Source organism: Lolium perenne, chromosome 3 (genome assembly GCF_019359855.2).
Source record: "Lolium perenne isolate Kyuss_39 chromosome 3, Kyuss_2.0, whole genome shotgun sequence".
Taxonomy (NCBI): domain Eukaryota; kingdom Viridiplantae; phylum Streptophyta; class Magnoliopsida; order Poales; family Poaceae; genus Lolium; species Lolium perenne.
In genome coordinates, this window is record NC_067246.2 from 23,279,492 (window position 1) to 23,307,119 (window position 27,628).

General features: G+C 46.0%; 1 protein-coding gene across 2 annotated transcripts; it reads right to left on the bottom strand.

Moving 5' to 3' along the window:
• Positions 1-2,185: 2,185 nt before the first annotated feature.
• LOC127340940 (uncharacterized) lies at positions 2,186-5,394 on the bottom strand. 2 transcript variants are annotated; one of them, XM_051366709.2, is made up of 6 exons: positions 4,930-5,394; positions 4,391-4,818; positions 3,841-4,275; positions 3,098-3,490; positions 2,811-3,007; positions 2,186-2,704 (listed from the first exon to the last, which is right to left on the bottom strand). In XM_051366709.2, exons 1-6 carry the CDS (start codon positions 5,181-5,183, stop codon positions 2,453-2,455), a joined length of 1,959 nt encoding a protein of 652 aa, XP_051222669.1. In that variant the 5' UTR covers positions 5,184-5,394; the 3' UTR covers positions 2,186-2,452. The 2 variants fall into 2 exon arrangements, with proteins under 2 accessions (XP_051222669.1, XP_051222668.1); XM_051366708.2 differs by having other exon boundaries at positions 4,391-4,827.
• Positions 5,395-27,628: the final 22,234 nt, after the last annotated feature.

The following is a 27,628-nucleotide window of genomic DNA, read 5'->3' on the forward strand; positions in this document are numbered from 1 at the left end:
ATCCACACCCTCGGCTCCGCTTTTGCCATGAAGGATCTCAGTCCTCTTCATCATTTCCTTGGCATCTCTGTGACACGTACCCCCTCTACTCTACATCTCTCTCAGCGACAATATATACTAGATATTCTTTCCCGAGCTGGAATGCGTGATTGCAATTCTTCCTCCACTCCCATAGACACCAAACCCAAACTTGCAGCCTCTAGCGGTCCACCATACTCTGATCCCTACCACTATCGAAGCCTCGCCAGAGCTCTCCAATATATTACTCTCACTCGACCCGAAATTTCTTATGCCACTCAACAAGTCTGTCTTCACATGCATGATCCTCGAGACTCCCACTTTCAACTCATCAAACGTATCCTCCGATATCTCAAGGGCACTGTCGACCTCGGTCTTGTCCTCCACTCCACTTCCTCTCATGCCATGGTTGTCTACTCGGATGCTGATTGGGCTCGTTGCCCGGATACACGACAGTCTACTTCTGGGTTCTGTGTGTACTTGGGTGATAACTTGGTTTCTTGGTCCTCTCACCGGCAACCCACTTTTTCGCGCTCGAGTGCTGAAGCCAAATACCGTGCGGTGGTCGCTGTGGTTGCTGAGATTTGTTGGCTCCGTCACCTTATGCAGGAGCTGCGGCACCCAGTGCACACTGCCATGGTTGTTTACTGTGACAACGTCAGTGATGTCTATCTCTCGGCTAATCCTGTGCAGCACCGACGGACGAAGCACATAGAGCTTGACATTCATTTTGTTCGCGAGAAGGTTGCCATTGGAGCTATTCGTGTTCTTCATGTACCATCTAGCTCACAGTACGCTGACATCTTCACTAAGGGCCTACCCACAACATTGTTCCAGGAGTTTATGTCCAGTCTTCACGTCGCTAACCCTCCTAGTTCAGACTGCGGGGGCGTGTTAGGCAACCGACCGGCCTGGCCCAGCCCAGCCGCCGACGGTTAGGGTTTAGGATTAGGCCCCAAGTTAACTTGTAACTCAAGATGTACTCCACCTATATATATGTATGATCAGACACGAGGAGGGCCATCGAGTCACCCGTGATCTCATTATTTCACATATGAAAAAAACTAAGGTAATTTTTTAGCTCACAAACTTCAGAAAAATAAGATAAATCATGATATGCATAACATTTAACTAAAATTGAGCAATGAACTGAGCCCTTATAATTATTATATATGAATTTGTTATTTTTGTTTCTTGCTTTGTTTTATGAAATTTGATTTGAACTTGTAACGTGATTGGTGTCTATTATGTCCATATGGTGATTTTTGTTTATGCTCCCTCTGATTCAAATTAATTCGCTCAACTAGGTCTAAATACGGATGTATCTAGACACGTTTGTTGACTTAATATATTCGTATCTAAACAAAGTTGAGTTAACTAATATGAATCAGTGAGTTATTTTTTACGACTATAATTAGGGGAACATTTCCAAATCAGTCTACACAAGAGCCATTCTCTTAGAGTGCACTCTTTGTGTTGAGTCTAGCCACACATACAAAGGTTAGACTATGAGTGCCGTCTTTTGCAATATTTAGATTGGACCATCAAAATAGTTTACAAAATTGAATTTATCTGGACAACCGCTTTCCACTTCCTGACTCCGCAAACCTTTTGGGGAAGTAAGATCTCACCATATGGTTCATTTGATCACAACCATCGGTCTTTACCTGACATGACCCAACTTGCCAAATATTTTTGTGGGTAGAAAATCTGCCATTTCAAATCAACCAGCGGATATATCGACATTCAACATGTGAGTCATTTTCGTGGTGCTATCTTCCGACTGTACATGGCTTTTTTTTCTACATGGCAAAGGCAAAGAGAGAAAAAAACGAAAGTAAAAGGAGCAGGATGTGGTTAATTATCCATCTTTAAATGTGGAGGCAAATCTATGTGTGTGTGACATCCTACCGTGCATGCATGCATCATCCCGTGATAGATCGACCCATAAAGCAGATGAACACACGTGGAAAGGAAAGGCTAAAGCGTGGATGCATATCAAAGCCGTGCTTGTCACGACCTCAAGTCTTCCTTTTGCTTTGCAGGCACGGACATGCCTGAATATTGTGTCGCATACACATGAAAATATGGCACTGCAGAATGCCGATCCCAATCTGTGAGCGCATGTCAGCACGCACCACATCACATGCACCCAACTAGTACACCATATCGAAAGACTGATCTTATTTTTCTGTCGATAGATATACATTACGCCTTTACAACATCGTCTTCTCTGAATCTGACTTTTTGTACACAGTGCTACTAGCTAGACGCTGAGTGCGTTGCATATTCTCGATCGTGTCTACGCAAACCCAACTTTATCTTTTGACTACATCAGGAAAAAGAAAAGAAAAAGATAAGGTAAACGAAGTAAAGAAAAGTAGTTTACAGTCAAAAGTGTACGTAGCGAGATCCATCCATGGAGGTGCATATGTCAGTGTGCAGGGAAGAAGAGAGGGGAAGGGTCTCTCTGGAGCTTGCCCTGGCGCACGTCGACCCTGACCCTGTTCATCTTCTCCTCACACCAGTGCAGCTGCTGGTCGGTGATCTCCGGCATGCGCAGCACCCTGGCCACCACCTTGAGATCGATCAGGCCGAGAAGCACTGGCACCACCTCGTCGTCCCTCGCCTTGCTCCGCTTCAGGCACCGCCGCGGCCTCGTCACGTCCTTCAGCCTGTTCTTCTTCTGCACACAAACACACTCACAATATTCAGATGATTTGATCATTTTTTAAGAATAAATTTGATCATTGCGGTACATCACAGATGTTTGATTAGGGATGACCACTCACGGTCTTGTTGGCTTTCTTGAGGGCGATGACTATGGTCTGGTCGGCGGCGCTCGCCCGCCGCCGGACCATCTCCCTGAACATCTGGTAGTGGCTCCTCTTATCGGCTCGCAGGAACGCCATGAACGTCCTGATCGACTCCTCCAGTATGTGCAGGAACTGCACCGCAGATATCAGATCATCCTTCTCGTCTTCCTCCTCTGCACAAGTGTCCATCAGTCGTGAGAAAATTTGGATTAGAACTCAGTACAAGATTGCAGAGCATGCAGATCAATGGCCGACAGAGGTACCTCTGAACTCTGGGACTAGGAGCAGCTTGGGCGAGGAGTTCTTCATCCTGGCGTATATCTCGGGCCGGCGGCCGTGCTCGAAGGGCTCGTTCTCGATGAAGCGATAGAGCAGAACCTGGAACTGCTGGAACTCCTGCGCGACACGCGCCGGGCAGCACCGGTCCTCCAGCATCGTCATCGTCCCGCCACCGCCGCCGCCGTTGTGACGCCGGAAGCTGGTGTAGTTCCAGTTGAGGGCCTCCCAGGTGAGGCAGATCTGGGCCACGTACACCCGCTCCAGCTCCGGGTACGGGTCGCGCAGCCCGATCGGCGGCGGCGTCGGCGCCATGGACAGCTTGTGCGTGATCCGCTGCGACATGGACCGCGGCTGGTACTTGATCGACCTGAACGACTCTGCACCATGCATGCATATGCACAAGATGAGCACACACTTTAAATTTGTTTCAAATGCAATTTGCTGATGGACATCTTGTGTCTTGGATTTCGTAACTTTTTGTCGGATTAGATTATTACATGCATCGTTGAATGTGTAGTAAAAATTCTTGATCGAGCCCACAAATGTCGTGAAAAGCGTGGCAGAGAACCGGGGAAATGGGGCAACCCTAAGCTTCTTGCCAACAAAAGTTGGTCTTAGGTGATGATAGCTACTTGGGGAATATTTGGTGGCGATGATGATGAGCAAATCAAAAACTTAACGCGGAAACAAACTTTGAGTAAAGAAAGAAACAGCGTAGTGTAGGTACCTGTCTCGGTGAGCTTCTGAGCGCCGACGCGGTGGAAGTAGACCATGTCCTCGTCGTACTTTCGGAACAGCGTGTAGGACTCCCACCGCGCCGAGCTCCGGCGCGACGATGACGAGAAGAGGTCCGAGTAGGCGTCCTTGGCCACCGCGGAGCTCTGCCACTCCACCGAGCTCTTGGACGTCGACTCGCTCGTCAGCGTCGACGCACCGAACCGGCAGCTGCTGTCCCCGTCGGCCTCCTCCTCGCGCCGCGGCCGTAGTAGCCGTGCACCCACGGCCGCGCCGCCCTCGGGCAGCAGAAGATTCTTCGTATCGGCCACCGCATTGCTGTTGACGAACCGCTTCACGTCTGGTAAGCCGGCCTGGTTGTCGTCCTCCTCCTCCTCTTCATGCCCGTCGCGATCGTCTTCCCCTCTGATTTTTGGTTTCTCTGAAACTGTCAAGTGTGGAAAAGATCAGCTGAAATGACTGATAAAAGAAGCGACAGTACGATACAGTACATTAGAATGGAATCCGTGGAATGGAATGTAGCCAGCCAGGAGATTGCTTGCCTTGGACGGAAACATTCTCCGGTGACGCGGCGACCGGAATATCCTGCCGACACCCGCCTGGCGCCGCCGTGGGGATGTCGTCGGCAACGGCAAAGGTGACGGTCATCGGAATGTCCTTGGCCCTTCGTTGTGCACGGCCATTGTCGACAGCAGTAGTAGCAGCAACGTCGTCGCACCGGTGATCCCGCCGCGGTGAGAACGAGGTGCGGTCGGTGGGTGCGGTAGCGGGAAAGGTGCAGTTCTCGGCCACCTCCTCCAAGCAATGCGCAGCTGCGCTACTGTACGACAGGTGATCCTTTCCTTCGTCGACAAGCAGGGCCTCGTCGAACCAGAATAGCGAGTCCGCCCTATGCGGTTCTGCTCCCCCGGCGATGTCGGCCTCCTCTCTCCGGGAAGATTTATCTGCACGGCTGTCACGGCCATGATCCCTGCTCACACTACAAATGAACTTTCAGTAATACACAAGAAGATGAAGATCACTGAATTGATCAGCAGCTAGCTACCCAAACTTGGCTGACAGTTTCACACTGCGTACTAACCTTGCCCGGCAGAGGCGATTGAAGAGTTTGGCGAGGAGGAAAAGCAGGAGGTAGACGACGAGGAGCAGAAAATTCAGAGAGAAGAGTCCATGGAGCAGCGGCGACATCGGCATCACCCGCTCTTGCATGGCCACCGGACGAAGCAGCTGTCCGTACCACCAGCCATGAGCAGGAGCCTGCGAGCCAAGCACTTGTTGCAACCCCACAGCCACCGGAGAAGAAGAGCAACAGCTTCTGCTGCTCCCATTACGCATCTATCTGCGTCGACGAGGAGGAGGAGGACGAATGGCAAAATCAACCGGCACTGACTGTCCCTGTCCTAGCTTGTTCTAGAGGCTTTTGTGCTTTGGGGCTTTGGCTAAGGAAGCCAACCACAACGCCACACCAGACACACTGGCTGGCAGCAGCTCGTTGTTACTTTGGTCGAGAGGAAAGTGGTCTGGGAGCAGGAGATCAAAGGGAAGATGGTTTGGGAGAACGGGGAAGTTTATAGCCGTCGCTCCAACCATCCGGAAAGGCGGTTCAGGGCGGAGAGATAATCATGGGCATACGTGCATGGGGCCCGACGTGATGTAAAGAGAAGATGTGGTCGATCCATCGGTGGGCAAAGTTAGCAAGCAAGTAATCTCAGAGTGTTTGATTATTAGAGAGCAGTAAACAATATGAGAAGAGACAGAGGCGGCAGGCCCCTGCGTCAAGTGACTTGCATTAAGAGCTAAGCCTATATGCGAGATGCGTTCCATCGTCGCCTACCCTCTGTGGGGTTTGGTATCACGCGCTCCATCGCAGCTCACATCGACCGTCGGTATTGGGTCGCCTTGATGAAAAACTAGTACTACAATGCTCTCCATTTCTTCTTTTTTTTAGTTCAGTTTGAGCATATCATCAACCTCCGGATTAGTGTGCTTAGTCTCGATGATTATGTTGTGCTGATTATGCAGGCATGAATCACCTTTCACATCTAAGAAGTATACCAGGTTAGAGCAGATATATGAAGATTGCCAAAAAAGCTTGGAGCACACCAAATAGACGCTGGACAACCTTGCTACATGCTTCCTGACACTACAAAAACCAGGCCATTTCTAGTAAAAGGGGTGGAAATTGTCTTCACAAAAAAAAAAAATCATCTAAGATTAGAGCATTTATCCTTTGCCGATATCACATTCTTCTTGTAAAGCGAACTTTTGGAACATGGGTACCTAAATCTTATTAAACTTACTCCGGCACTAAATTACATAATTATCCAGTTACCAAGTTATAAAAAAATTCGAGTAGGAAAAGTTTTCTTTAGACTGTTCATTTGAAACTTGCAATTTTTGTGTAAGCTACATACTTTTAAGTATAAGTTTAAAAAATGATAGGTGTATGCGTACATACATCCTCTACATGCAAAAAAAGTTTGAAACTAGGCATGGAAACACAAATTTTTGGCCTAGGTTAGCCCGTTATCAGGTATTGGTGAACCCGACTCCCATCACGTATTTTTGTTCCCCTTGTTGCTGATAGTATCTTTTTCGCGAAAACGCAAAAGCTTTGTGTTTCGATGCATTGATAGATAAAAAAGAGTTTATGTACAAGTCTGAGGACGGACACACCACGCCGTACAACTCGACCCAAGAAAAGGAAAAAACCCTAGACTAGGGGAGTAACTGGCGCACACCCCGGGCTCCCACGTCCGCCCAAAGCCGCGCGTCAGCAGCGATGTCGTTGAACAAGGATGTCACCGAAGGGCGCGCATTGTCGAAGACCGCCGCGTTCCGATGCTTCCAAATCCACCATGCCGTGAGCATGATAACCGACGAAGTGCCCTTGCGCAGCTGGCGAGGGGTAGTCCGCACCACAAGCGACCACCACTCCGCGAGGTCACCCTCAGCCGTGGGTGGGCCTGAGGTGGATCGGATCCACGACAGAACCTCAAACCACACCGTCCTAGAGAAGGAACATCCTGTAAGGAGGTGCCTCATGGTTTCAGCAGATTGATCACATAACGGGCATCTCGGCGCATGCGGCAACCCCCGCCGTGCCAACCTCTCACCCGTCCAGCACCTCTCAAGACAGCCCAACCAGATAAAGAACTTCACCCTAGGTGGCGCCCAGGATTTCCAGTTGAGCTTCCAAGACCCTGAGATGATTGACCCCTGGAAAAGGGTATCATAGCAGGATCCAGCTGAATACTGTCCATCCGTCGTCCACCGCCAAACCAACCTGTCCGGGTCCCCAGATAGTTGAATGTCCCTGAGTCTACCCCACAACTAGACATACTGCCACAGTGCCAGGGCGCTCGGTGCACCTACAATATCGGGGATCCAGGTGCGATCAACCAGCGCTTCATGGACCGTGCGCGCCTTTCGTCGGCGCTTTGGAACCAACGCGTATACCTCCGGCGCCATCTCTTTGATGGACCTGCCGTCCAGCCATCTGTCCTCCCAGAACAGGGCGGATTCCCCGTTACCGACTACCATGTAGGTAGAGGCCGCAAAGACATCCAGCTCCGTCCTCGAGAAATGCATGTCCAACCCGCGCCAAGGTCGCAGGGGGTCGGTGTGCATCCTCCAGATCCAACGCACCCTGAGGCTGATGGCCGTGCGTGCGAGATCTGGGATTCCCAGCCCCCCTAGCCGAAGCGGCCTACACACCCTCGCCCAGTTGACGTGACAATGTCCGCCATTGGCGTCAGCCCTACCCGTCCATAGGAATCCTCGCAAGATTTTGTTGACCTGCTTGAGTGCTTTCTTATCAAGACTCAGCACCATCAGCTGGTGCAACGGTATCGCTGCGAGAACCGAGCGGATTAGCGCCAAGCGTCCTGCCCGAGGCATCATCGATGCACGCCAGGTAGGTAGCTTGTCGGCTAGCCGGTCTACGAGGGGCTGAAAAGCTGCAGCCGTCAGCCTCCTTATAGACAGTGGGATGCCGAGGTATCTCACCGGAAACGGCGCTAGCTGGCACTCCATGAGTTCAGCAGCGCCCGCGGCCTTAGCCTCCGAGCAGGCAATGGGAGAGACCGAGCACTTGGCGAAGTTGGTGCGCAGCCCTGATGCATGGCCAAAGAGCTCCAGGATCCCGCGTACCGCGCGGAGCTCCGTCTCATCTGCGTGGCAGAAAATCACCACATCATCCGCATAAAGCGACACCGACGTCGCTAAGTCCCGCCGCGCTAAGCGCCGCAGCACCCCAAGTTCGATCGCCTTAGCCAACAACCTGTTGAGTGTGTTCATCATCAGAACAAACAGCGCTGGCGACAGGGGTTGCTGATAGTATCTCAATCATCAAAATTTGTGTGAGACAAATCTGAAACCTGTCAAAGAGAGACAAATACTATATTATTGCCGATCCTGACTACATTTCACAACTTTTGTGTGAGACATATCTTACATTTCACAACTTTTTTTGAACTGATTTCACAACTTCTTTTGGCTGATCGTAACCCTGTTATTGAGGAATAAATTCTAGATGTTTTCCCCGCCAAAAAAAATCGATTGTATGCACCATGTTCAACAAAAAACCTTCATTCAGACCAAAAATTTGTCACTTGTGACTAATTCGGAAACAGAAAGGCCATGCAAGATTCCTATGATCCCAGATCATAAAGATAGGCCCTGCTCGTGGATGAACTTACCAGTAGTAGTAATTAAACAAAAAAAGATGTTTCAGAATTTCCAAAATCGTTTGCAGCGCCCTTGAAAGACAATATGCACCATGATGACTCTTGGGCAGGCGTCTTCGGTCGATCTTGGTTTAGCTGGAGGCCTTTGGACAAACTCGAATTAAAGGGCGACCACAGAGATGTGGTCACTCGTTTGTTTCGCCTGTATTTGTTTTCCGAATAGTTTATTATGTTCATGCTCCTAGCTACCCCTAGCCGACGACCGCATAGGAGGGATGGGCCGGCGGCCGGGAAGGAGGGAAGGGCCGACGGCCATGGGCAGAGGAGGGAGGAGGGAGCAAAGGCATACGAAGAGGAGAGGAGGTCGAGCAGAGGTGCGCCATGGCGAGGTGTAGCAGCGGCGCCGACAGACCTGCGTCGAAGGAGACGTGGCCGGGCGGAGCAGAGAAGAGAAGATACGATTTTTAATGCGGAGCTTCATGTGTGAGAGAGTGGAGGAAGAAGAGAGGTGTGTAAGGGATGTGTGCATGCAGATATGTGTGGATGGGTTGATATATGGTGGAGGTAGTGGGCTAGGTGGCCGTTTCAAAATTACCAGCGGCGCACCATATCTTGGTGCGACACAGGTAAGTTCTTCCCTTTCAAATTCTTTTTTAAGCACAATCTAAAACTGAAAAAAACTCTAAAAAGTCGGTAAATGCCCATAGACCGTTGAAATCGGATGCATCTTTTTTAGACACTTTTTCATATAAGAAAATTTTTCATTCAACGGGTTGTATGCAAAATCCAGATCAGTTTTTACCGAAACATGATGTGTTTTTGCAAAATATGTCAAAATTCAAGATTTTATTTTCCATAAAAACTAGGTTATGTACGTAACTACCCGCAAATAATTTTAAAATTTGAAGTTTCTATTTTTTAATTATTTTTTAAAAAACTAAAAAGGCGATCTGATGTTTGTGTATGCGCGTGCGTGTGTGTGAAGATAAAACTTACGAATGACGCACACCAAGTATGTGAGATAGTGTGGCGCACCAAGATATGGTGCGCCACTAGTAAGTTTGGCAACCCAGCCAACCCGGTCGAGATATACCCGTGGCACACCACTTCAAACCGTGCGTCACTAGGGCTGCCCAGTGACACACAAATTTGTGATGTGTCACTGGTATATAGTAATGACGCACCACTAGTAGCATGCACATTCTAGTAGTGCAATGTCACCAGCGTTGTCTTTGGTGATGTCTTCGACAAGGAATCCTCGTTTATGTTATACTTAGAACGGAACCATTTTATTTTTAATGTGAAGCAAAAGCGATGCTTTTTTTTCTGCATAACGTACGTACGGTTCACATGTGTCGGCCCTGCGTGACACTTCGCACACGTGCGTGTAGGAACGAGACAGATCTAGTACTTACGTCCTGATACGTTGCAAACATATCTATAATTTTTGATGCTCCATGTTTGTTTTACACCAATTGCTATATGTTACGTTTATACTTCGTGACATTTTTATGCATTTTCTAGAACTAACATATTAACAAGATGCCACAGTGTCAGTCTTGTTTTCTGCTGTTTTTGTAATTCAGAAAAGTTATTCTGAAATATTCTCGGAATTCAACGAAACAAAAGCCGAAGTTCCTATTTTGCTGTCACGAGGACAGAGTCCAAAGGGGAGACGCAGAAGAGCCGGGAGGCATCCACACCACCCCTAGGCGCGGGCCCGCGCCTAGGCATGGTGTGCCCCCCCCGGGCTCCCACCGTTCGCCTATAAATTGACATCCTCGGGAAAAACCTAAATACCCGAGCCTCCATCCACGAAAAGTACCGTAGACGCCACCATTGTCGACCCTAGTTCGGGAGGGTTCTGAAGCTCTTCCCGGCACCCTGCCGGAGAGGGAGATCATCATCGGAGGCCTCTTCATCACCATGCCCGCCTTCGAAAGTGATGGGTTGAGTATTTCATCTTTGAACTACATGTCCATAGCAGCAGCTAGATGGTTGTCTTCTCCTCCTTATGCTTCATGTTTAGATCTTGTGAGCTGCCTAACATGATCAAGATCATCTTTATGTAATGCTACATGTTGTGTTTGCTAGGATCTGATGAATATTGAGTACTATGTTTGAGTTGATTAACGATCTATTTTATATGTTATTTGTGATCTTGCATGCTCTCTGTTGCTAGTAGATGCTCTGGCCAAGTACGTGCTTGTGACTCCAAGAGGGAGTATTTAAGCTCGATAGTGGGTTCATGCCTCTAGAAATCTAGGAGAGTGACAATAACTCCTAAGGTTGTAGATGTGATGTTGCTACTAGGAAGAAAACAACAATGCTTTATCCAAGGATAATTTTATTGTTTACTTTACACATTTTACTTAATGCAATAATTTGTTGCTTGCAACTTAATACCCAAAGTTGTTCGGATGATATCCCGAGAGTGGATTATTAGTCATAGATGCAGTTGGATTATGGTCTATGAATCTTGTTGTAATGCCCGAATGAATCTCATAGTAATCATCTTGTCATGTATGGTCTTTATTCTGTCAATTTTCCAAATGTAATTTGTTTATCCATCATGTTATTTATCTTTATGGAGAGACACCTCTAGTGAAATGTGGACCACGTTTACACTAATAAACTCATCTACTGCAAATATCAGTTATGTTTACTTACTACAAGCATTGTTCTCTTTATTTCACTGCGAACAAACATCTATTTTCACACTATACGTCTAATCCTTTGTTTTCAGCAAAACCAGTGAGATTGACAACCTCACTGTAAGTTGGGGCAAAGTAGTATGGTTCTGTTATGTGTAGGTTCCACATTGTTGCCGACACTGGTAGTGCGCCCTGCCAAAGTCATCCAGCAACAACCTTCAGAAGTGATTTCTTTCTCCTACAGATCGATTAAACCTTGGTTTCTTTCTGAGGGAAAACTTGCTGCTGTGCTCATCATGCCTTTCTCTTGGGATTTTCCAACTGCATTACTATGCACAATATCAAGCTTTTCTGGCGCCGTTGCCGGGAGAAAAAGGATTTCTGCAAGGGGAGTTTTTCATCTCCAATCTCTTTACTTTGTTATTGTTTTGCTTAGTTTATTTTACTTTGCCTTGTTTGCTTCTTTTTATCAAAAAAAAACAAAAAAAATAGTTTCTATTATAGTTGTTTTTTGTTGTTGGTCTATTTTAGTCTTGGTAGAATGAGTATTTCTGAAGTTGAGGTTCGTTCTTTTAGGCAACAAAGGGGAGAAAGTTTGAAAGATGCTTGGTATAAAATAAGTGATGCTCATCATAGATGTACTAAAAAATATTCTACCATGATCCTTCTTAGAAATTTTTATGTTGGTATATCTAGCTGTAATAGGTATGTTCTGGATACTCTCACACGGCGTAATTTTCTGGGTACTCCTGCTATGGAAGCCTGCAATTTAATTGAAAATTTAGTAGGAGTACCATCTCTAATGTTGTTAAAACTGAGATCGCTTTGGAAGATGTTGGTAAAAGACTGAGCTCTCTACAGAAAAGTTTGCCAAATTTCCTTGATAACACTAGCCAAGTTGATGAATCAATTGAAAGTATCAATAAAAGAATCACTATCTTAGAGGCTAGCAATATCCATGATAATCGAAACCTTAGGATTGGTAAACTAGAGGAGGCTATGGAAACTTTGAGTTCAACTTTTTCTTCTCTCGAGTTTAAGAAGAAAGCTTTTGTAGAAAAAGAGCAAAAATTCATGTACGTTCCCAAGCTGCCTATACCAAAACCCCATAATATGCTTAAAATTGATAAAACCTTTAGTGCAACTAAGAGTGATTTACATGTTGAGTCATCTTCAGAGGTATCTAAAGTACCTATTTTGACAAGCTGTGTTTTATATAAGTGATTGATCTTGATGCTTCTTCGCTTGAAAATACTTGATTCAACCTTTCTGCGCCTAGCTGATAGGCGTTAAAGAAAAGCACTCTTAGGAGATATCCCATGTTTTAATTCTGTAATTTTTTTTTGTTGAGTCTTGGAAGTTGTTACCTCTATAATAACCTCTCCTTATCCTTTTTATTTTGTTTTTGTGCCAAGTATAGCCTCTAATAGGAAGAAGGTAAGATTTGAGAAAATTGTTGTCCCAAAACAGATTCTATGCTACCACAAAAAAAAGTATTGTTCTCAGCCAGAACGTCGGTTTTTTTGAGCACCGGCCCCGGGTTATTATCTAACTTTCATTAGTATCACAGGTTTCGATTTGAGAAACATAGGATTTTCGAAAAAATCAATCTTTACATGATGTTCTGTTTTAATAGATTTCTACCACTATTTGCATTTGCCTCTTAATCTTTTTCTTTTTGAGTTCTTTTGGGAGAAAGAGATTTTAAAAGAAGTTGCTACAGTAGCTAATGTTTTAATGGATGTTTCACTTATGTTAGAACTGAACTAAAGAGGATTTGTTATTTTGATTGCACTAATGTGGCTAATAAAAATTGTGTGAAGTTTTATATGAAGAAAGTTTTCAAGTGTAGGGAGAGAAGAATGAAGTGATGCGATGAAGGACGGACAAAAGCTCAAGATTGCGGATGCCCATGTCACCCCAAGAAATATCCAAGAGGTACAAGCGTCAAAGCTTGGGGATGCCCAAGAGATTCCCTTCATCAACTATCAGGTCATCTTTCAAGACACTATATTTTTATTGCTTCATATGCTATGTATTGTTCTTGGAGAGTCTTTATTTTTTTGTTTTTTGTTTTATTTTGTTTTGTTTGCTGTAGTATATGGTTGGATCCCAGAATACTTGTTTTGGAGAATGACACAATCCGTTTTCGTTGCATAGAACACTCTAGTTTTCACTCTTATTGTCCTGCGAGTGTTCTGGTTTGTTAGTACTGCGTTTAGCTCTTGTTTTCCACTCGTATTTTGTTCAGAGCTTGTTAGTTTTATTTAGTTAGGTATGATTAGATCTCTGGTCTTTATTGATTATTATCTATGAGAGTTGTTTCAAATAAATTGATTGGTGTTGGAGAAGAGTAAAATATTTCATGCTTATAGTGGTTCAAAAGGAAGCTTGTTTAGACCGTGGCTTAGACTTTAGCATGTCATGTTAGATATTATTTTAATTATATGCTTAGTATTTATTGTTGTAGCTGAAAGTGCTTGATGTGCCACTGAAAGAATCATGTGTTGTTTTCATCATACAAAAGCATAATATTATGGTATTCTCCTTTGATACTTTATTTGGGTTAACTTGGCACATTCTTACAAATCAGTCACCTCAAGCCTCTATGATCATTTACTTTGTGACTTGTAATATCACTTTATGTTTTGATTAATAATGTTTTGTCGCTATGCATGATTATGGTCATTATTGCTCTCTTAGTTGGTGCTCCCTGTCTTTTGCTAGCCTTCACTTGTACTGAGTATGAGCTCTACTCGTGCATCCAACTTTCAACAAAACCAAAGTTTGCCAATTGTGTCCATCATACCTACCTATATGTGGTATTTTACCTCCACTCCAAAGTAAATTGCTTATGTGCTACCTTTAAAATCTTCAAAAACTATTACCTGTTTTGTGTTCCTATTTTAGCTCATGAGTAAGTATTGAATGCTTTATTGTCTTTTCATGACTTCACACCTTAACTAGCATGAATAATGTGCTAGTACTTAATATTTCAAAAAGAGCAAGGCAACTGGGTGCCCAACCCACAAAAAATATAAAATAAACAAATAAAGCTCTGCACACTATGTACTGGAGAGATCCTACATAATGGTGTGCAAAAGAAGAACTATATGGAAGCCGCTCTTGAAGTCACTATATGAAAGGATGATAAACCATTTGATTCCAGTCGTTGACATAGACATACATACCTCTCAAAATACATTTTCAACACCTCTGTTTATTCAAAATAAAAAGCTCTAGCACATGAGTAATCTCTGCTTCTCTCTGCGAAGAGTCTTTCTTTTACTTATATGTTGAGTCTTCATCTTCTAACTTTATGCACAAATTGAGAGAGCATAGTTATCATTCCGATTATAATATTCATAGTCCCAAGATTTATTATTGATTAATTCATAATTACGTTGTTGCTTGTTCTCAAATTATTTGTATCTAGTCACCCTTTTAAACTTTAAAGTTGTCCGATGTATTTATGTTTTGCTATTCCAAGAAGCACAAGTTGAATACAACTTTGCTATGTTTTCACTATGCTCAAGAACAAACGGTTGATTTCAGTGCACTATTATTTATGATCTATTGTTTTAGTTACTTTTTATGTTGTAACATAATTGCTAAGTTCAATTGTTAAAATTATATCTATCATAGAGTACTTTGATATCAGCTTACAATGATTTTATAGTAACTTGATAGAGATTGTGTTGGCTGCATGTCACCTCAAATTTTTTTTTTGTTATCACTTACCTACTTGAGGACGAGCAGGAGTTAAGCTTGTGTATGCTGATACGTTGCAAACGTATCTATAGTTTTTGATGCTCCATGCTTCTTTTACACCAATTGATATATGTTTTATTTACACTTCGTGGCATTTTTATGCATTTTCTCGAACTAACCTATTAACAAGATGCCACAGTGCTAGTTCTAGTTTTCTGCTGTTTTTGTATTTCAGAAAAGTTGTTTTGAAAATATTCTAGAAATTAGACGAAATAAAAGCTGAAGTTCTTATTTTGCTATCATGAAGACGGAGTCCAAAGGGGAGTCGGAGAAGAGCCAGGAGGCGGCCACACTACCGCTAGGCGCGCCCCCTGGCCGCGCCTAGGCATGGTATGCGCCCCCCCCCCGCGCGCCCACCGACATCGCCTGTTCGCTTATAAATTGACATACTTGGGAAAATCCTAAATAATCGAGCATCCATCCACGAAAAGTTCCGTAGCTGCCTCCATCGTCGACCCTAGTTTGGGAGGGTTCTGAAGATCTTCCCGGCACCCTGCCGGAGAGGGAGATCATCACCGGAGGTCTCTTCATCACCATGCCCGTCTCTGAAGTGATGTGTGAGTAGTTTATCTTTGGACTACGGGTCAATAGAAGTAGCTAGATGGTTGTCTTCTCCTCCTTATGCTTCATGTTTAGATCTTGTGAGCTGTCTAACATGATCAAGATCATCTTTATGTAATGCTACATGTTTTGTTTGCTGGGATCCGGTGAATATTGAGTACTATGATTGAGTTGATTAAAGATCTGTTTTATATGTTAATTTTGATCTTGCATGCTCTCTGTTGCTAGTAGATGCTCTTGCCAAGTATGTGCTTGTGAATCCAAGAGGGAGTATTTATGCTCGATAGTGGGTTTATGCCTCTAGAAATCTGGGAGAGTGACAATAACTCCTCAGGTTGTAGATGTGTTGTTGCTACTAGCGTAAAAAACAACAATGCTTTATCCAAGGATAATTTTATTGTTTTCTTTACACACTTTACTTAATGCAATAATCTGTTTCTTGCAACTTAATACCCAAAGTTGTTCGGATGATATCTTAAGGGTGGATTATTAGTCATAGATGCAGTTGGATTACGGTCTATGAATCTTGTTATAATGCCCAAACGAATCTCATAGTAATCATCCTGTCATGTATGATATTTATTCTATCAATTTCCTAACTGCAATTTATTTACCCAGCATGTTATTTATCTTTATAGAGAGACATCTCTGGTGAACTGTGATCCCCGGTCCTTTCTTTTGCACTGATAAAACCATCTACTGCAAATACCTATTCTGTTTCCTTACTGTAAGCAATGTTTTCTTGACTTCACTGCAAATAGATATCTCTTTTCACACTATACGTCTAATCCTTTGTTTTCAGCAAAACCAGTGAGATTGACAACCTCACCGTAAGTTGGGGCAAAGTAGTTTGGTTGTGTTGTGTGCATGTTCCACGTTGTTGCTGACACGAGTAGTGCGCCCTGCTAAAGTCAGCCAACAACAACCTTCAGAAGTGATTTCTTTCCCCTACTGGTAGATTAAACATTCGTTTTTTCTGAGGAAAAACTTGTTGTTGTGCTCCTCATACCTTCTTCTTGGGGTTTCCCAACTGCATTACTCTGCACAACATCACGTTCACGCGCATATAGCCGCGTACGTCCGACTACTCGCGTACAACCACATACCGCACGAGCAAGTATAGACATAGAAGTACAGTCGCGCACACGAACAAGTACATGTATACTCGCGCCAACGAGCAAGTACATGTACATAGGTACATTACGCACACTAGCAAGTACATGTGTAGAAGTACATTACGCACACCAGTATGTATAGAAGTACAATCGCGCACAAGAGCAAGTACAAATACAGAATTACAGTCACGCACACGAGCAAATACAAGTAAAGTCGCGCACACGGGCAAGTACATGTACAGAAGTGCAATCGCGCACACGAGCAAGTACAGGTGCAGAAATATAATCGCGCACACGAGAAAGTACAGGTACAGAAGTACACTCACACACACAAGAAAATACTAGTACATAAGTACAGTCGCGCACACGAGAAAATAGAAGTACTTCACACGAGCAAATACAAGTACTACAGTAGCGCACATGAGCAAGTATAGCTACTGAGTAAAGGAAAAAACTTCATCACATACACTAAAATACGAAGTACTTACCAGTTGAAGCATTAATGCAGTTAGGTACACACCACGAGAAAGTACAATTACTATTAGAAGTACGAAAAAAAGTATCCCAAAACTTATCAACATGGGATCTAGTTTGGAAGATCTTGAGGCGAGAATCTCAAAAGTTAAAACATTTTGTAATTTCTACTTAAGGTTCTCAAGATATATCATTTTCAAAAACCAAATTGAAAAATAAAGGGAAAAACTGAGATAACCCACCCTCATCTGTCCTTCTCTCCTTGCTCATTCCATCTTGCTTCCCCTTGCGACACATGGCGAGAGCAGGAGACCACTTCCCAAGATTTTTCTAGCACCACAGCGCATCACTTGCTGCGTGTAGAGAAAGTTGCCTTCCCATTGCGAAGGTCGGCCTTTTTCTAACGATTTTGACTCCTCTCACATCACACACAAATTTGTGGTCCGTCACTCGTGTATAGCAATGGCGCACCACTAGTAGCAAACCCATAGATAGTTGTTTTTCTAGTAGTGCAACGTCTCCAACGATGTGTCTGGCAATGTCTCTAACAAGGTCTCTGACGATGTCTGCCGTTGATGAGTCTTTTATGTTATATTTATAGCCGAACCATATTTTTTCTTCAATGAGGCAAATGCGAGGCTTTTTTTTTATGCCGATGAATCAAATCCTAAATTTTGTCAGATATTAGACACGTGCCGCAGCTTCTTGAGAATTGGCAGCACTATCCCGTAAATTGAAAATGTAATGTCTAAAAATAAATACGAAGAAAATGGCCAAGGGGAGAAATCTGGACATTGTAGAACACAAGCCATTCTCATAGAGTTCATCAGTAAAGGACATGTTGCATATGCAAAACTGTCAAGGCCGCAGCACAGAACTAAGCGACCTGGCCCAAAATGAAAAAGAAGGCCCAATCTGAGGAGCACGGGCCCGTAGTGGATCATGTTTCCGCCAAGCAAGTGCAAACCCAAGCTACTGGCAGCCACGTTTACTTCTGTTTTTTCAACGGGCGGCCACGGCTAATAATGTATGTGTTGTCTCTCCAAAGCTCCTGGCTCTATCTTCCCATTCCCCTTCTTGCTTTTTTTTTTTTTTTTTTTTTTGAGAAACACAATACAAACGCAGGCGCTCACATACACGCGCATACACTCACCCCTATGAACGCACACACGCACACCCTACCCCTATGAGCACCCCCGGAAGACCGAGCCGGCGGATTGGATCTTGAAATTGACGAAGTCACCACAGGCGCCTCGCTATCGACGGGAACGTCGCCTCCCACTGAAAGAATATTCCGCCTTTATGAGACACACAGATGTCAAACCTGGGGTTTGAACTCTGGTGGGCTGAAGGTACAACCACCCTCCTAACCACCCAACCTCAGGTTGGTTCTCCCATTCCCCTTCTTGCTGATAGTATCTGAATCATCAAAACTCGTTTGACACAATGCCTGGGATCGCGTGAGACAAATGTGAAACCTGTCGAAGAGATGACAAATACTACTCACTTCATTTCATATTAGTTATCCCAGATTGAAATGTATCTATACATAAGTAATATGAAATGGAGGGTGTATATTATTGCCGACCTAGACAACTATATCGAGTGTATGCCCCATATCCCATGAAACACTTCATTCAGACCAAAAACTTGTCACTTTGTGACTAAGTCGGAAACAGAAAGGCCATACAATTAAGATTCCGATGATCCAAGATCATAAAGGTAGGCCCCTGCCCGTGGATGAACTTTTAATTAAGCAAAAAAAATGATGTTTCAGATTTTGCAAAATGATTTTTTTTTTGAAATGATTTTCCAAAATGATTTGCAGCGCGCTTGGAAGATAATATGCACCATGATGACACTCTGGGCAGGCGTCTTCGGTCGATCTTGGTTTGGCTGGAGGCCTTTGGACAAACTCGAGTTAATGGATCCTCATCTGCAGCTTGCATTGGGTTCGGTAGCGCATGCATTGGTCGCACTGCATGCGTGAGGACAAAGGGCACCTCTTGCTAGTGTAGAGACTAGCAGTACTGGTACCAGTGTATGTGTGTGTGATTGACACTTAAGATGATCAGATGTGTAAGGAGTAGGGCTTCAGCCTAGGATCCAGGACCACCCCACCGGGGGCGCTGTGACAGGGTACGTTAATTTGCTTTTTGAGGCAGTGTTGTTTTCTGGCGCACAGATGTTGCCAACTCCATGGTGGACAAATCTCAGATGCACAGTGTGCCTACGGCGTGCAAACGGTACTCCCTATATATACCAATCATATTTTCTTGCACATTGCGTACAGAAATCGTGGCTGGTTAGTTACCACTGATAGGAGCACTAAGGGTGTGTTCGGTTTCCAGACCGGGTGGAATGGAATGGAATGGTTCCATTCCATTCCATTCCATCACATTCCATCCATCCCATTTTTCTGTTCGGTTCAAAAAGAGAAGGCTGGAATGAAACTAAATATAATTAATCCTATGCAATTAATTAGGGATTCACAATTAATTAGCCCTGAAATTAGCCTAATTTAAAGGGATTCACAACCCATTTTTCTGCTCCGTCCGCCGGCGGTCGCCCTTGGCCGCCGCTCGAAGCCGCGGCATTGCCCATCAAGCTTGGCTTTCCATCTGGCGGCGGCCGCGCTTTGGCCCGGCTGCCCTGCCTCGCTGCTTCCATCTCGCGCGGTGGCCGCCCTTGGCCGCAGCTCTTCTTGCCGCCGCCTTGGGCTGCTTCCGTCGCCGGCCGGCCGCTTGGTTGCTGCTTAGCCGCCGCTGGCCGCCGTCCCGCCGCTCGCATGGTCGCTGCCTGCCGCCGCTTCCGTCCGCCGGCGGCGCCGCGCTTGCTCCGCCGGCCCCGTCTGCCGCTGCTCCGTCCGCCGGCGGCCGCCCTTGGTCGCCGTCCTGGTCGCCTCGCATGGCCGCTGCTCCGTTCGCTGGCGGCCGCTTGCCCGGCTTCAGCGCGAGGAAGGAGATGGATACGGGAGAGAGAGAGAGAGAGAGAGAGAGAGAGAGAGAGAGAGTGTGTGTGTGTGATTAACGCGTGAGCACGAGCCGTTCCACCTCGTCCGGCCAATTTGGTGGAACGAGGGAATTCCGCATCTAGCACGAATATTCCCTTCGGAGGAACCAGTTGGTTCCGTTCCATGATCCAACCGAACATTAGAATGGCCTCTAGGTGCAGAACGGTTCCATCCCATTCCTCTGTATTCCAAAACCGAACACACCCTAAGTAAGTACGAAGAAACCCCTTTTATTCTGAGATTAGACAAATAGAGGCCGAGCTACATGTAGCCTTTTATTTTGAAAAATTCGGAAATCGTATTTTTAAGTTTCAATAAAATCTGAATTTTTTTTTCAGATTTTATTGAAACTTAAAACTATGATTTCTGATTTATTGAAAATAAAGGGTTACATGTAGCCAATGATGGTATCTACAAATATGTAAAATCTCAATATAAAATTCTTAGTAGTTTATGCTACACAAAAATGAAAAGTATGTGGATCTAAGAATAGTGAATAGTGCATATTTTAAAACTACAAAACCTGCCAGAATTTTTTTTATTTTTGTGTAGTCTACAATACAAAGAATTTCACTTTGAGATTTTGCACGTTTATAGATTTCATCATTGTCTACGACTCTACGTCCAAAATATTTTTTCAGATTTTATTGAAACTTAAAACTATGATTTCTGATTTATTGAAAATAAAGGGTTACATGTAGCTCAGCCTCTGTTTGTAGTTTTCGCTTTTATTCTTCGGTAGTTTTCTCCGACACTTTTCAACACTATACTCCTCAAGTCTCATTTAGATGCTCTATTTGTGTTGTGGTTGCGCCTAGTGAACTTGACCTTGAGATCGTTTTGGTGTGAGTGTGGTGTTCGTTCTTGTATCAGACGATGTTGGTTGCCGTTGGAGGTTTAACTATAATAATAAAGATGGGCCAAGAGGGCTTATGTTATAAATCTCATTTTGTTTTGAAACTACCCTGAGCTTATTATAGTATAGCTTCTTGCCGAGGTCTGACATGTAGTTGAAACATAATTAGTGACCATCCCAGACTCCTGCGTCATCCTCCTAGGACGACTCTGGGGAACCCTAGCGCCACCGCCGCCCCCTCCCCCCACCCATGCTCCCTCCCTCCCCCCGCTGCCGGAGGAGTCCACCGCGCTGGAGGACGGCGGCGGCGGGGCTCCTCTCGTGCGCGAAGGCCTTGGTTTGCGGCGGGAGCCCGCGGTGGTGGAGGCTCGTCCTTGACGGCTCTGCCGGCGTAGAGGCGGCCTAGCTCGGCGTCCCCGTGGATGTTTGACTTGGGGGGCAAGTACCTGGTTCATATATAGTGGCACACCTCCACGTGACTGTAGTGGTTGGACTGGTGGCAAGGGACCGGGGCGCTCAATGAGCGATTCCCTGCCTTGTTTCCTATTGTTGTCGAGCTAGATGCTATGGTCGCAAAGAGCTGGGGAGAGGACAACTGACACATCCCCTTCGAGCCTGTGTTGGGCTCTGGGGAGCGTGTTGGCCTCAAAAATTTATTGAGGGTGCTAGGCGGTGTCACTCCGACACATGAACCTGATAGTTTCTCCTGGTTCTTGTAGCCGGGAATGTTTTTGGGGTTGTCCCTTTACCACAAGCTCTTCCAAGGGATGGAGGGAGATATTATAGCGAACTGTGGAAGATAGCTGTGAAAGTTCGAATTTTCATATGGCAGCTGGTCCAAAAGCGGTTACCCTTTAATGGTAACATCAACTAGCGGCACGGCCAATCTTCGGGCCTCTACACGTTGTGTGAGAACTGTGAGGACACAAACCACATGTTTTTCTTGTGTCCTCTAGCCAAGTTCCTATGTGGCGCAGTTAGGAAACTGTTGGGATGCACTTGAAACCCCTCTTTTTTCGCGGACATATATAGGATCTTACATTCTTGTATAGGCCAAACTAAGTGGGTCCTCTAGATATGTTGGACGATGCAGAACATTAGAAACAAGTTTATCATTGAGGGAACTTTTCTGGCTTGGCCTGCTAATGCCTTGTATAAATTATCCATGTACTTGTAGGTGTGGAGATCAGTGGCTAGGTGGCAGGTTCGCGAGGTAGTGGAGCTGACGATTGGCAAGATCGACACGCTCCACAACACCATTTGAGATGCTGCATCCTAGGAGTTCTTGTTATTTTGCTTTTATCCTGTAGCCTTATCTAGCGTTGGGGCGCGGACTCGCTGCTTCAGATGTGTGTTTTGTGGGTTGTTTGTGCACTCTGTTGCCGTGTGTGCGTGTTTCTTTTTTCCTTTCAGACTATTGTGATGCTGTCACGGTGGTTTTATTAAGTTAAAGTAGGGCCTGGAGCCTTCCATCCAATGTTTATTTATTTTTCAACACCTAAAAAATGTTATTTATGTTAAATTCTGAAAACATGATCATGTAGACACATGCTCAGGCTAATACTTTTCTGCACGACTCCGCCATGAACTGAAACCCTAGGCTGTATGTTCTTTGCGAGCAGGAGGGCGGGCAGGAGGGGATGGGGTTTTGAAGAAGGTGTGGAGCCCAGGAGAGCTTCCATGCAAAGTGGGCAAGTGCTAGTGAGAGGGCAGTAGAAGCTGAGGAGAGCTTAGACGGCCATGTCGCAGTACACACGAGGTGAGAAAAGGGTAAGCAGCAGCTGGGCGCTGCGGCGAGTGTCTCAGTGTCTGGTGCTAACAGGGGGAGGACCTTGTCTTCTACCTTTGGCCCCCTCCTCACATGCATGAGAACCCAACGACCCAGCTGCTCCAATGCGCATCAGCTCTGCCCACTGCCCTGCCACCTCACTCACTCACTATGCAAATCTTTCACTGCCCCGGCAGCCGGCAGGCCTCCCCGCGTCCTTTCCTTCTGTCCTATCTTGCCGTGACACGTGCTGCATGCCATGGCCGTGCATGCTACTCTTCTTGATGGATAATTAAACAGCACATTATTAACTTGATATTGGCTAACTATACTATTATGATTGACATTGTACATTAGGTTTTGATATCAAGATATAGTTGCAGACTTGCAGGTGCAACAACTTGTATGATTCTATATTTGCTTGGGCACACTAAGTTAAAGTCGGTTATTTTGTGCCTTCAGTTCAAAAACTTAGTAGGATTGTGTGTGCCCGTACCACACTAGTTCGTGGAATTAAATTGCATGCATCGACCAGTTACATGCATGTAATCTCTAGAATCACGGAAGGGTGGAGAAAACAAACCAACTATTTGTTTACACGTCTGTCCGTAACATCTTTCCGTAAGCCTCCGTGCGTAAGTATAGCATTTCCGCTCTAACACACAAGACATGGGAGGACAATTCGGCATGTAAGAGTGGTTGTTCTGAATAGTTGCCAGTGCCTCTAGCTTGTCTCTATTATGTTGAGCTACATGCAAACTATGGTATAAGGTGGCAACTGACGAGGAATCGTGCACAATATATATACTCCAATAATGTACCCTAACGTGTTTGGTCGGTCAATTAGCGACGATGGTGATCAATACTGCCGCAAGATCAAGCCGTAGAGATGGAAAGAATTGGAGCATATCTGTGCACAAAGCTGTACTAATGTACTGTACCTGTCATGCACAAAGCACATGATCCCTCAGAGAGAGTTAGCCTATGTTCGGTCCCGTATGTATGTATTAGTGTATCATTTCTCATGGTAAGAGCATCTTCACCGGAGAGCCCAATAACATCCACATAGGTTTTTGAGAGTAGCCTGTGTCTTTCGTGTTACACCAGCGCGCCCAATAATACGACGGCACGTTTACGAGTCCATTAAAACCCGCCGGCACGCCCTTGGTGGGCCCTATGCACAGGGCATGAAACGGGCGCGTCGTTGCCTCACGTCATGCAGGATTTAGGGTGTGGGGCCACCCTGGCAGCGAGACAAATCGGCGCGTCATATTTTAAATGACCGCGTGGAGAGGACGGTCGTCGTCTTTAATAGGCGCACCTCCCGAGGCAGTGATGCGACAAGACATCGCCCGTTGATACTACACGGACGCCCACCGGTGAAGGCAGAGCTCCCTGCGTCATCAATGTGCACAACCACCGCCTGCTATAAACAGCCCGCCCCTCCCGTCTATGCTCATTCTCCCTGATCCCGCTTCTGAAAAACCTAGATGTCGACGACCGACTTCTCTCCACCGCCATGGCGCACAACCACGAAGCCGGCGTCACCGGCACCGACATCGGGGTGGACCGTCCGCACAAGTTCACCCTCGACAAGGTGATGGTGCTTCACCGAGCTCGGTTGCTCGTGCCGCTAGAATACCGCCGCATGTGCGGGTGGCACGTGTCCAACGGTGGGTACGGAGTCCCGTCGTTGCCGGAGGGGCAGAGCTCAGCGGCCTCATCGATGAACACCGGGTGCACCTTCTGCCACGGCAGCGGGACGACCCGATGTGGGCGCCAACAAGCAGGGAATGGGCGGAGGTATTCTAGCGCTAGCGGGAGGCCAAAATCGCCCGTTTCGCCGGCCCTGACTTTGATCGGTTCAACCAAGTGGGTTGGTGCTTGTGGTGGTATTGGCGGGGCATCGAGCAGATGCTCGCTGTGTACGACTACCACCCGTGATGTGATGGCGGCCGGCGAGCTTCCCCGTGGCGTAGTCCATCATCTCCACGGCCCACTCTCGCCCGTCGCGCTTCGGCGCCAACTGCGGAGGACGACAACACTCAGTGCCCTACCCGACGCTGAAAGGGCCTGGAGGGATCGTCATCCACTACGCTCTGCGGGGTAGCTTCTTTGCGCTGGCGCTCCTCCACCAGAAGAATGAGACGTCGGTGAAGAGGGAGGAGCCCCATTCACCGCCGCGGGGGCGCCTTTACCTCGGGGGCAGGAGGCGAGGGCAGTTCTCCCACCACCGCCTCCGGAGAAGAAATGGTAGGATGTGTAGCTCGAGATGCAAGCGACCTACCACGGCGCCGATGATCCAGAAGACGCGTCAAGCCAACATTTGTTGTTGGACCGGTCGTCCAATGAAATATCTTAGCGGCGACCGACTGGTAAGGGGAGTGGTGGTCGGCATTAAAACGTGGCAAATTCGTTGACCTCGACAGGGCTGCTCCGGCTCCAGCACCGACAACAAAGCCAGAGGACGACGACTTTGACTTAGGCTCAGACAATGACGACGGTGACGAGGCTAATACCTTGGACTATAGCACGTTTGACCGTCGTTATTAGATTTGGTTTTTTAAATGATCTTAGTTGAAAATGGGCAAACTTTGTACAAATTTGAATGAAATCTGCTGTGTTTTGAATTTAATTAATGAAATTTCTAAAAAAAACTTGGGGGAGGGGGACTCCACTTTTGTGTCGCTGGTGTGGGGCATCCCTCCGCAAATGGAAGGAGCAGTTTAGGCGCCTCCAAGAGGGCACTGCTGGTGCACCTATCGGCGCCTATTTGAGGGATCCCCGTGGAGATGCTCTAATGTTCATATTAATGCTTGTTTAGAGCATCTTCAATAAACAATGTAAATATGATACCTGAAAAACAGTTTTAGAGAACTATTTTAGGTTTTAGGACATAAAATATAGGGCACCGGTTTAGATGATGTAAAATAGGGCACAAGCAAATTTTTCAGATGATACAAAACTGGACAGTTCAACTTGTGTCTCGTATTCACAATTCCAAACATAGATAACACAAAGCGTTTGCTCAAGTACAACCGGCCTCTTTCCAAACTTAAACTCGTTAAGGGATAAGATCGTTATGTACCCCTTTGTAATTAAGTTTATGAGGGTTCGGAACAATATTATCCCTTCTTTAGTTTGAGTTTAAGGTGGTGGGGTTGTACTCTGAAGCAAGCCTCATAACACAAATATTATAGAACTACCAGTTAAATGCCCGTGCGTTGCTACGGTCCGTTAAATAGTTTTTATTGGCACGCATGTCACACCACATTAGAAACACAAATATTTTCGTTTATAGAAAGGACGGATACATATATTCTTTGGGCACCTTAAACCTTTCTAAAACATTGAATTCGCAAAACTTGTGTTAAACTCGTGAGAAATCTTTAGATCGGCTACAAATGGTTCCGGTAGTTAGGACACCGGTGGAAAACCAAATATTAATGAGCATGATACATAGATATAGTTCTTACTTGTCCAAACGATTTTTGAGAAGTTTTTTTAAATCCCTTTATTTTTTAAAAAATATTTAAAATAAAAATTTTTTTTTTTTGCGGAAAGGAGCTGATATATATCAAAACATGGTTCTTACAGAAAGGTCCAGAACGAAAAGCAAAAAAAAAACTGAGTCCTGCTGAACCCCAACGAGGAAGACGAAGATCAGAACGTCACGCCGGCGCGCCGCCGCACCACCTCCCCAACGCCTTGGATCGGGAGTCTCCCCTGCACGGACGGGAAGTCGACGCCACTCGGCTCCGAAGAGCCTCCGCCCTGCAACGCCATCGTCGTCGCCATGCTTCAACGCATCAGCACCTTCAAACACTTCAACGGACGGAGCCGCCACCCCGCGGTCTCCGGAAGGGGAAGGCCAAGCTCCACTTCTCCGAAGAGCAGCAAGCCTGGAAAGGACGGCGGATCCGCGGCGGAGCTCCACCGGAGCCGCACCGACAGAAGAGAAGCCCGCCGACGCCAAAAGCCACTCCGGCCACGCCATCTTCTCCACGACGCCGCCGGCTAGCCACACACGCACCCCAAGACTATATACACGCCGAGATCCGTGGATTCCCCGTCCTCCCGCCGCCGGAGCGGCCGCCGGAGGACGAGGAATCCGACGAATCGCCTTCCTTTCTTTTTTCGAAAAACCCTTCCTTTGATTCATTCACTTTTCTCAAAATAAAACAAGAACAAAAACAGAAAAAAGAGAGAGAAACCACATGGACCAGCTGGCCGAAAAAAAAGAGCGAAGGGAGAGTAGCCAAACTATCCCCTCCTCACCAGAGCGCAGTTGTCGCCTGGCTTTGCTCTTGCCATAGCCGCCACTCTCCCTTTACTCCCTGCACATCGCCCCCACTTGCTCGATTCTCTCCTCTTGGTACAACTCCAGCGGGCCTCTTATCTCGGGGCCCTTCAAATCGCGTATAAAGGGCACACTAAACGCGATTTAGGCGCTCACGCGGGCTGTGGCAGAGCAGACTCCGCAAAGGGAACGGTAAAATAATATATTTCGGAATATTCGACCAAAAGTCCCACATGTCCCGCTAGATGCGACCAAAGTTAGACAATTTAGGCCAAGAGAATCAACTCGACTTGATGAAGAAAGTCGTGACTCCGCCCACGTACTCACTAGAGAGAGAGAGAGAGGGTGGCCATGGAATCGTCGTCTTATCATCTGTATCGTTCTAGCTTGCCCAGATTTGTGAGATTGGAGTCAATCTATCACACAGGCAACATGGGTTATTCCTCCTGAATACAAAATACGACACTAAATATTCCATCTACCACGAATCTTCTGCTCCTGGTCATCACCCATTCAGCCTCGGCAGGTTGCTCTCACGGACAAAGTTCCGTGTATTGGCAGCTTAACGCCCTCTGATGCA